General features: G+C 33.2%; 1 protein-coding gene and 1 long non-coding RNA gene across 2 annotated transcripts in view; one reads left to right on the top strand and one right to left on the bottom strand.

Moving 5' to 3' along the window:
- Positions 1–1,449: 1,449 nt before the first annotated feature.
- LOC128877367 (serine proteinase stubble) overlaps positions 1,450–11,248 on the bottom strand; it is a 31,134-nt gene continuing 21,335 nt past the window's right edge. Inside the window, exons 5-10 of the mRNA XM_054124615.1 lie at positions 11,238–11,248; positions 9,505–9,611; positions 7,581–7,681; positions 6,196–6,467; positions 5,651–5,805; positions 1,450–4,727 (exon numbers count right to left, since the gene is read on the bottom strand). The exon at positions 11,238–11,248 is cut by the window's right edge and continues 106 nt beyond it. Of these exons, the coding sequence (XP_053980590.1) occupies positions 4,563–4,727; positions 5,651–5,805; positions 6,196–6,467; positions 7,581–7,681; positions 9,505–9,611; positions 11,238–11,248 (811 nt within the window). The 3' untranslated portion in view covers positions 1,450–4,562. The remainder of the gene's footprint in view (positions 4,728–5,650; positions 5,806–6,195; positions 6,468–7,580; positions 7,682–9,504; positions 9,612–11,237) is intronic.
- The window catches only part of LOC128877371 (uncharacterized), a 6,716-nt gene continuing 5,923 nt past the window's right edge, over positions 10,456–11,248 (top strand). Inside the window, exons 1-2 of the long non-coding RNA XR_008457239.1 lie at positions 10,456–10,596; positions 10,850–10,914. This is a non-coding gene — a long non-coding RNA (uncharacterized LOC128877371). The remainder of the gene's footprint in view (positions 10,597–10,849; positions 10,915–11,248) is intronic.

The raw sequence follows: 11,248 nt of genomic DNA on the forward strand, positions 1-11,248 counted from the left end.
GTTCCGAAGCTACATTTAATTACATTTCTATTGTACACATTTCTATTGTAAAGTTAATTGTTATTTATTAAAGTTCTTGTTTCTTGCCGAAACTCAACAATACTACAAATTACCATTTCATTTGCACCATTCGTGCGATGTCTTACAGTAGCGTAAACCCAGTCGAATAGACAATTCCATTATTTTCGAAATTTTCTGATATTCCGTTTTCCACAGGTGAAAGCGAGGGCGTATCGAGTGGGCGACGATTGAACTTACGCCTGGAAGTGGTTCGCAAATATCAACACCCACGTTCCGAGCTGCTGACACGAACAAATTCTGAAAGAGGGAATCGTGTTTCACAAACAGGGTGAACGACAAGATTCCTTCCGTTGTTTTTGCTCTATAATGCTCCGCTAGTAAAATATTATGTTAGCGCATACAAAATGTTGTTTTACCTGTGTTTGGATTAGTAGGTATATTGATTTTTTATCAGCCGTTCGATATCATATTAAAGAGAAAGAAGTATCGTGTAAGGCATTTGCATACTGGGATGAAAATCGATGAAATTACGTTATAATGTTTTTATTTTACGAGATATGAGTCGACAAGAGAGGATGGGGTCGATTGAAATATGGTTAAATAGAAACCAGTAAAATAACTTAAAAATGTCTAATCAAAAACAACAGAACAATATTTAAAATCACTGTGAAAATAGATCTTTAATTTACATTATAACTATGAATGTCCTAGTTGATTTTAGAATGTTAGATTCTTACGTACAACATTAATTTTTTCTCTGTGAAATTAAATATTTGCAACAACGGTCTTTTCCAAGTAATTTTTCTAAATCTTGTTTTATATTTAAAGATTTTAATATGGTTTTTTTCAGTGTGTATTATAATTGTTTATTACCTCGATTATATTGTTTCGTTGATTCATATTTGAACTGGACAAATTCGTTTAATAATGTTAGTTGTTATCAAAGTTGAATATTAAGAAATAAAACTAATTATTTGAACATTATTATCTTTTAGTTACAGCCCAGATAGCACAGGGACGTCTTATGTACGTCCATAAGACGTCCGGTACTGGACGTTCGGGACGTCCTATGGACTAATAACTAATGTTAGTTATAACGTTTTACCAGACATCCGGTCTTTCAACAACCGTATAGATACCTGTGTAATTAAGACCACAAGTGTTGCATATTATTATGCTCAGATTGATATACTATACGTGGCTTTAATTTGAAACCGTTTATGGTTGGGAAATCACCCAAAAAAGTATTGGATTGAGAAATACTTCCTTCCGCATCGTATCTTCTTTGTGGAAAAATATTTCCCATCGCAACAGCTATCAAAATTACATTGGAAAAATTGTTTACTTCAAAATTACCCTAATTTTATAAAAAAAGGTAATAAAAAGTTTATCAGTGTGATAGGCGAAGATTATCAACAACGATTATAGTGTAAATAAAATTGTATTAAGCATTAAATAAAATAAAATTTTGTACAGTATCAAACAACGACATTACTTATGGATACCCCTTATCTATTAATGATTCGAAACGGAACGAAAACGCAATGTTTGCGGATTACTCTGTACGCTATCAACCTTTGTATTTTAAAGGCTGACGAGGACGGAAGACGTGAAAATGAAGTTGCAAGAGGCCGGATATCGTCGAATATGCTTCCTTCGTCGACTCTCGCAATTCAGAGTTTCGTGTCATCGAACGATCTCTCGCGATTATCGATACCATTGACTTGCAACGATAAATGCAATTTACGTGAGATTTGTATTTGCCTACACAGCGAGTCCTCGAATTACGCGAATTCATAAATACGTAGCTCAGCTCCAAGTTACATAATTATATTTATATTTTGTTTTTATATATTTACATGTTACATCAAGTTTTCGTTTCTCCCATACTTCTCTTAAAGAAGTACGTATAGAACCGTTGAACTGTAATTAAATAATAAAATTAATCGTAAGATCGATGCGTTGAATATGATTTGGATTTTATTAGACATCCTTGTCATCCTTGCATAGTTCGACTTCTTTTAACACTATCGGATGACACACGCTAGAGGCCATAATATCTAGGCAATCGTCTAATGCGTGGCATCATTCAATTCACTCATCTCTTCAAGCTCAGTATTCCAGCCATTCAACACTTAAATACATAAAATATTATGGATATACTTTTATCAAGCTGAATTTTTGTAGATATTTTAATTAAGTGTAAAATATTCGACAATCGGTTCCTTCCAGATATTTCAAAAACTATTGTTTACTGCATAGATAATTATTATGCAAAATAAGAATAAGGAACTTTTCTACAAAAGAAGTATGTTACCATTTTTAATATAAATATATAATTTAATATAAATATATAATTAAATTTAATATATAATTGAATATAAATTTAATTTATATTTATTATGATGCATAAATCGCATTTGATATTCAAAATCAATGATAATGTGGGAAAGCGTGCAATAATAAATTTTACAAATCGAGTTAAAAAATTTCACGTTAAATATAATTATTGACTGTTTAAAGATAATATAACATAACTGTTTTGTATAGAATTTTCTTATTTTTATTTTTAACGGTAACCATTTTTTGCGATATACGATACAACAATTTTTGAGATGTCTACAAACAGCTGATCATGGAATATTTTACACGTGCCTCGAACCCACTAAATTAGAATACACAGAACTTCATATGATTTTCAAAGCAACAAGTTCCTAAAATTAAAAATTGTTAAACACTGCCATTGAACTTAAAAAAGGGAATTTCTCCATCTTTTATTCGCAAAAAGCATTCGTATTGATTATGGTAGCAAGGTGCATATCGCTGTATTTCTTTTTAATCAAACATTTTTAAAACTTCATGTATAACGATTAATGATAAATAATTACAATTTTTATAGCATTTATATAATTTGAGTAGAATACTACATATTTCACCATGCCGAAAGAAGTGTAATTGGTGCGTAGGACCACAAAAATGGCAGATAGTAACGAAGACAGCGGAAGTGATACCAATGTGTAAGTTTTAGATCAATCCCATTAAAAAAATATTGAAACATTACTGAATTAAACTAAATAAAATTATTTAATGCTAATAAAAGTGTACAATTATTAGATAATTCTGATAGTTTTTTTCGCACTAATAATTTGAATGTTAACGTAAATTTGCTGCAAAAATTCTTGATTATGGAAGAAGTACAACGAAAGGACAAAAATATGGTCTTGCAACATTTATCAACATAAAAACGAAAGGAAACGTGTTAATAAAAATTATTTAGACGAATACAAACAGTAGGTACTGCAATAAATTTAAAAACTTTAGCGACAGTAAACAATTTTAATTATATATTTCAGTCGTTTGTTCAACGCAAACCTAATGAAATATTGTTTGTTTTCTTATTTCGTATTCTATGTATAAATTTATTTACAAACAAATTCTATTTGTTTCCTTTGTCTTAAGTATTAAATAAAATTGAGTGCTAATCACTTATCGTTCTATTATGTGAAAATTCTGTTATCCGAACACTTTTGTCCCCCAATTAGTTCACATAATAGAGATGCTACAATATATGCAAAAGATCAGCTTGATAAAAATATTTATAGAACCATATCTAAAGTGACTGGATTATAAGCTACTATCTCAGGTATATCTTATCAAAATTAATACAAAGTTCGACTTAAATAGAAAGCTCCAGAGCAAATTAATCGCACAAGTCGAGAGCTCACTTTATATCTCATTTCTGGTGAATCCTCTTTTTCCTTTAACGAAGAATCATCCTCGACAGGAAACGAGTTGCAAAGGATTATCAACGATCGATCTTAGAGATCCACTCGGTCGATACTCTTCGTTAAAACGTTATACCGCGTGTCGAGTCTGTAGAGGCGCGTTGGTAATACGCATAATCGGAGTATTGAACTAGTAGCGCCGCTGATACGCGATGTATCGTTGTCGTTTAACGTCCGCGATAACATCACTGTTCAAAACTGTAGAGCACTAGTATGTCGACCTCTTCTTCTGTCGCAACGAGGTCGTGGCGCGGAAGGTGGCATTAGTTACCTGCCGGCGATCATGCGCGTCATTCGAAATTATGTGCGACAGCGCACGAATTTGCGATAAGCAACTGATACGTAAAAACACGAAGTCCATTCGCACGTACGAACTATGTCGTGTAATTTATCGTGTGCTTTCATCGTGTATGACATAATTCGGCTTTCGGCCACGATACGCAATAAATTAATTCTATTCGAGCGCGTCCATAATTTTTCTTATTTTATTTTGTTGCGCTAACCCCTTGCCATATCGTTTAATTTGGGACCTTGCATAGTCGGATATAATATCGCTAGTACACTTCCACGACATGGCTGACTCGTACCCTTCATGTTTGGCTCGAAATCCGTACCACGAGTCTCACGCGTTGTTGTAGGTCAAGGGGCGAAAACTGGTCTCATTAGGGTACGATATTTCGAGTGCACCGGTGGGCTAGAATCGTTTTGTAGTTTCCACCAAATCGTTCTTCCAAGTTATTTCATAAGATCCTTAGATTAGAATTGCAATATTTGGTTGATCCATTCACGGAACTCGGAGATTCGAGTGTAAACCCCTGGCTGGTTCGGCACAGCGCAACCTATCCCCCAGCTGATCACACCAGCAAGGATCCATCGTTTGTCCCGCGCCCTCTGGATCACCATTGGCCCTCCACTGTCGCCCTGCAAGAAAATAGAAAGCTTTTATTATTAACGTAAAACAGCGAACGTTTACTCCGACTTAAAATATTAATTAACTAGCTGGTATCGCGAATAAAAAAAATGTTTGGAACTAGTGTTTTGAAAAAGTCTCATAGTCAGCTTTCACAGTGCATGATAAAAAGTGAGGTGTTCCATTACAAAAAATCATGTTGACCTTGACATGACTTTGGCCGGTCCTTTGAAGGTCAAACAGACACGATCATTCAATAGAATTTTTGAAACCCTAAAACATTTCTCTAAACCATTTTTCTCACAAATGTTCCATTTTGGAAATATTTGACTGTTTCCATACTTTTGAAGCACCCTGTATATATACATGTATTATATACGCATAAATATAATAATAATAATATATGCATATATATATTATCTATTTCCGTTTACTTATTCACTCATAAATTTATATTCTCCGATCTAGATTGCGTTATTGAGTTAAGTTTTCTTAAAAAAAAAAACTAAAAAACTATTTGACCGAATTAGAACACAATCTAATCAGTTCTAAGTTAGATTGATACACATCGATTGCATCATCGATCATTTTGATCTCGCTATTAGTTTTTTAGAAAACGTTAACGAAAAATTTGTTTACATACGTAAATACATACATACGCGCGCGCGCATTATTAATTTTGTAACTATCTGAGAATATAATTTTATTTTTACTTCTTCTTTTAGTTAAAGTTTTGATTAACAACGCGTAGACGTATTATTAATTTGGAAATCACTTAGAATCTTTTATTTTTTCACTTTTCCTTCTAAAAAAGGAAAATATACCATTTCTAAAGAAATTGATAACGTCATACGCGACGTTTGCGCGTTACTTTGCAGAATCGAAATTTCGCTCGATATTCCGTGTGTACATCGAGTTCAAGAAAGGCACATACCTCGCAAGAGTCGAATCCGCCGTTTTTCCAACCGGCGCAAATAAAAATGTGAGGGATGTGTTCGATGTATCCTGCGTTTCTGTACATGCCCTCGCACATTGTATTATTAATGACTGGTACAGCGACCTCTTGAAGCGTGGACGGCAATGGCCCCTCTGGAAATGATATCTTAATCAGCATGTTTCCTATATCAGGCTAGATCACCTTACTATTAGTAATATCGCCCAATTTGTAAGTGTCAATTTTGATAAAAGTCTGCTTACAGCTAAAGTTCTCAATAATATTCAAAATATACTATTCTTCTAGTAGTTCGATACATGTTCAAGAAACTATCTTTCAAATTTATAAGCTCTATGTTGAACAACTCAAAAATTAATATAGACAGAAAAAATGTTACATATGAAAGCTGATTGATATTTTATAAAGAATAATGTGATAAACTTAAACAAGGAAATTCACTGTATACGAAAAGTGACATCAAACTCTACGTGACACAATTGGCTGGATTTTCTTGTCAAATAATTAATAAAAAGATCTATGATTACCGTCATAAAGTCTACCCCAGCCAGTGACATAAGCCGTGCGTCCGACGTAGGACTCGTCATCGTCCGGCAGACAAATCGGCAAAACGTTCGGTTGGAATGGCAACAGTGGCTCGTAAAATCTTAACAGAGCGAGGTCGTATTCGAACGTTCGGGGATCAAATTGCGGATGACTAGCGACAATTTGAACTCTTCTCTCTTGGTATCCGTACGGCTCGTCTTCGTTTGCGAGATCATGTTCACCGATCCTCAACAACAGGTCGCTTGGCGGTACGCTGTGAATCGTTAAGAACGAAAATACGTTAGAAATGCACGTAATGGAAAATGAGGACTTGTACAAACAAATGTAATGAGTTCAGTTAACGTAACCGGTGTCAACACTTTAAGAAAGTTATAAGAATTAATAACCAAGATTAATAATATCAAAAAAGACACGTTTCCTAAGCTAGCGATTCCTGTTCGCACCCTATTACCCTGTATAATACGAACTTAAAATTTGGTACCAAATTTGTTGAAATGGAATTCGGGATAGGACAAATGCTTGGTTTTTATAACTAATTGACACAGATTAACCGTTTAATATTTAACACACCGTATACACTCTTGTCCTTTTTGTACAAGAAGTAACATGTAGTATAGTACAGTATGGTGACAATAAGCGCGGTAAATTCAACCTACTCAACGTTTACTTCAACAAAATTTCCAAAAGTACTAAATATTCTGTTATTAGTAGGCTTCCCATTGGTGGACGCGTAGGTAACATACGAAAGTCACTAACCTTTTTTTAAAATATTTACTATTAAATATTTTTGATTACATTAGTCGATATAGTTTGATATTCTCTACAAAAATGTATCAATCTTTATACAGGGTGTCTATATATATAATTTATATTATAATCTATTATATAATTTAGATAAGATATATTAATATAATTTATATTATAATATATTTAATTGTTGAGCGTAGGCTACGCGATAGCCGGCCGCGCTCATACGCTACCGCGAGCCCTCCATCAGCATCCTCGCGCTCTGATTGGTCAGTGTTTTCCGTTAATATGTCTTCAACGAAACCTCTGACAACATTTTCGCTAAGGAAAAAGTTGTTTCAAATCACCTCCCGAACCACTTCTTTCAAGGTGTTACAACATTTTTGCGACACCCTGTATATTTTATTTTTTTTCTTTAAATTATACGAAATATTCAGTTATATGATAAGTACTGTAAGCAATTTATCAAATACTCGCATAGTCGTCTGAAGTTGTTAGTTCGTTCGCGAAGCGCGAAGGATTAATAATTTGATAAGCAAAGAAGATAACGAACGAGATTCTCGTCTAACAAGAAATCATATCGATGGAGAATCACTGCAATGACAAACATTATACCCACTTTTCCACGCAATGCGCTGCGGTTATGGCCCAATTTTCGTTGAGCAAAGCTGCGCCGCACTTGTGCAGATACGTAGACGTTCTCCATTGTCGTAACGAGATCTGAAAAGAAAACATTCATCTCCTTTAACGAAGAACGATGCTTGGTCGTGCTTGACGATCGGCGTGTCGATTGTCGAGACTCGAGACGCGATTGGAAATCCCAAGAATAGAATGTGGAACGGTACCGTTCCTTCTATGCATTAGGTTGTTACACTCGAAACACTAAATTTTCCGAGGGAATTGTAACCTTCTGTTTTGTTTTAAATGAACTTTCTTAACACGTTCGTTATTACCATTTCATATAGGAGAATGGAGGGTAATCCTAGCCATTACAAAAAAAATAAACTTCTTACTGTTTTATCATATCTTTTTTGACGTCTCGTAAGTATTACATCGCTAGTACTACATTAGGCCTGCGAGATTATTTGCACTTGATTGGCTTTGAACATGAGAAATGGAACTAAGTTTTGACAAAAATAAATTTTGCGATAATCAATTTTGTAAGTGATTATAAAATATGTTAGAAATTATGTATTCTACCTTATATATTGAAAATCTATTCAACTTCGTGTGTTTCCTTGTGTTTGGTTAATCTATTCGGAGTATGTGATTGGGTTCATAAAAATAGTGAAGTCGGTTAGCACTGGCCACTACTTTCGTGGATTGAACGAGTTATAGAATAGAACGTGATCATTGTTAATTATGTACCAACAGATTTGGTGCACATCTTCCAAAGTGCACATCGTTAAAGGTACAAGTGCACTTACACAATTATTATGAAAATCTAGTTTTGGAGTGTCTAAAGCGTCTTTGATTCATGTTCTATATTCGAATATTTTCTTTCTGAGGTGATTTAAATATTCAATGGAGTGAATCCGGTTGGTAACAAGTTGTAAATATTTTCAATAATGAATAAAAAATAGACAATTGATTTTTCGTTTCTTGTTAACTAGAAATAAAAATTTGAATGTTAGAATGAAGAATTACGATAAAGAAATACAAATCGATGTGTTTAATCGAATAAACATTAGGAATAAATTACGTTGGTTTCGTACATTATCTTTTATTAGAATAAACTTTTGCCCATCTCTGTTTGAAAGTAACGGAAGAACGTAGCAACAGTGCCTGGAGTTCCTGACATGTTTAACAGATGACGCTAGGAATAAATATATCGACTTTTAAAGTTTGTGTTCTATGGTTAGTCGTAGTTGCGAAATAAATGAAAATAATTTAGATTAAATTAACACTTTTTAATTTTGTATACACTTCTATTTTATTTACTTCCATTTATATCTTTTGCCTCAACTTGAAATTGAAATGGCAAATTGTATGAGATAATGCGAGTTATGTATTCGTTGCACATATTAATTTCATGTTTTATCCTACCTCATTCAATGTTGCAATTAATCTCGCTGAAGGAGTTAAAAATAATTTAGTTTTCTTACTCTATCCTTGTATATAAAATTGTTCATTTACTATAGCGACAAAATTTAAATCTACTAAATTAGGTACATAAAAGAGTATTATGATAGTCTCCCAAATAAAAATAACGCCATTAATTCTTATAAAAATTAACAGCTCTAATAGGGATTTTAAATCAAGAATGTGTTATATATAATAAAATTCATGATATATCATGAAAATAACAAATATATAATTAAATTTAATTGCAATATTTGTAAGTTTCGAAGTCTATAATAAATACGTCCCAAAGCCAGTAGCCGCTATATTAATTATGTTTGTCTTCTACTCATAAAACTTTCTGTTATTCGTTATTTTTCACCCCCGGAATCCCTTAATAGGTACGGATGAACAAGATTGTCTCCATTTCAACGGCCACGTGCGGTGAAAAAAAGTTAAGAAGTTCATTGTATTGTACTCACCTGCCATGGCCATTTTCCAAAAGAACTGCGACTGCCACCAACGATTCGAGACTCTGGGAACAATCTTCTTCCGCACACTGCAAGAATAAGGATCGTTGAGTTCAAGCCTTTCAAAAAATTACCATATCTTGCTGCGACCGCCATGTTGGAGAACGAGCATTGTACGCATCCGTCGGACCGGACGAACCGGTATCCTTAAAAGCGCGACATATAAACGTCGTCGTTTTTCCTAGCAACACTAATTGATTTTGCGGTCGATTCGTGCACGCAATTCACATTTTTAGTTAGGAAATTCGGAATCTCGTTCAGTATACTGTTTTGGCAATTTAGCTTCGCTAAATTAGTAATATAGTATTACAATTATGAGAATGTATATATATATTTATAACATTAATAAGGAGTTTTGAATTTAAAATTTTTATTTTTAAAACTAAACGTTTGATGATTGAACTGTACATATTTGAAAGTTTCATTTTCTCATTCTTTGTAAGAATTGTTTTAACGAATTTGAAATTTCGCGGGACGCTTAAACTACGATCGCGACCTTGTTCGAATGAAACCGTTCCCGCAGTCGAAGAGTTAATTATGAGCTCAACTAGTACATTTTTTAACAAATATGAAAGTGAAAAATTTTTTTTTTTAATTGAAATTGTATACGTGTTATGTACAATATGTGTTAACAATGTACACTATCTTTTTATTGTTGTGGGAAGTGAAAGTATACATGAAATGTTTGTTATGGAATTAAGTAAAGATAGATTTGTAAAATGACACATTGTACGTCGCCATGTTGTTTGACGTTCGTGACTACGTCAGACTCCTCGATGGAGAGTAATAATCGATCCGACGGAAAATGATTTGTTTTCATTTACGTAACCACGCTCGTTGATTATTTTTATCTTGCTTCCGTAAACCATGCAATGAGATTTCTATAATTGACGTGAGTAACACTCTGTTTTCTGCATTATCGATACTAGTTGTTTAGTAATATGTTCAGTAAAGTGTTCAGAGATTTGTTCAGTCTGATTCGATTGCTGTTTAAATAAAACGCTTCGCATGTACTACATAAGCAGGACTAATCAATTTTACACGGTAAGAACCAATGTTTGTTAATTTAAATACAAGCGTTGGTAAACATAACATTTCTATTAGTATAGGAATTAAGTTTACTTATGAAATACAACCGATATGTCGTAGATTATGTATTCCTATTTATCTTTAAATCCAAATTTCTCGTATTAATTTTGCTACACTACTATATAAAATTGTTGGCACATATCCAAGCAAAAATGATCGTATAAGTAAATAAAGCTTAGTATATCATAATACGTGATTCATTTTTCAGTTGTTGATTGAAATATCAAAGACACCAAGGGAAGAAGAAGATGAACAGTGGGAAAACCTGTACAGGTCCGTATCACAATTTTTAAATTTGGATGCACCGTATATTGAGTAATTATTCAGTAATATGTGTTATTCAGACATTTTTCGTTGTATTAATTCAATTTTATAGTGGCCAGAAGAGCTTCTGAATATCATGCTTCAATTCTCCAGTTTTAGATTTCTCCAGCTTGAATAAAACATGCATTATATCATTCATGTAACCAAATTTATAATTTTTTTAAACCTTAGCTTCAATTCTAATGATGAGGAATTTTACGATTACTAAAATACAAGAGTCGAGATATCATAATAAATACTAAATAATAACGATTGCGCTGAGACTAACAAACATTGATCCATA

Source organism: Hylaeus volcanicus, chromosome 5 (assembly GCF_026283585.1).
Source record: "Hylaeus volcanicus isolate JK05 chromosome 5, UHH_iyHylVolc1.0_haploid, whole genome shotgun sequence".
Classification (NCBI taxonomy): Eukaryota; Metazoa; Arthropoda; class Insecta; order Hymenoptera; family Colletidae; genus Hylaeus; species Hylaeus volcanicus.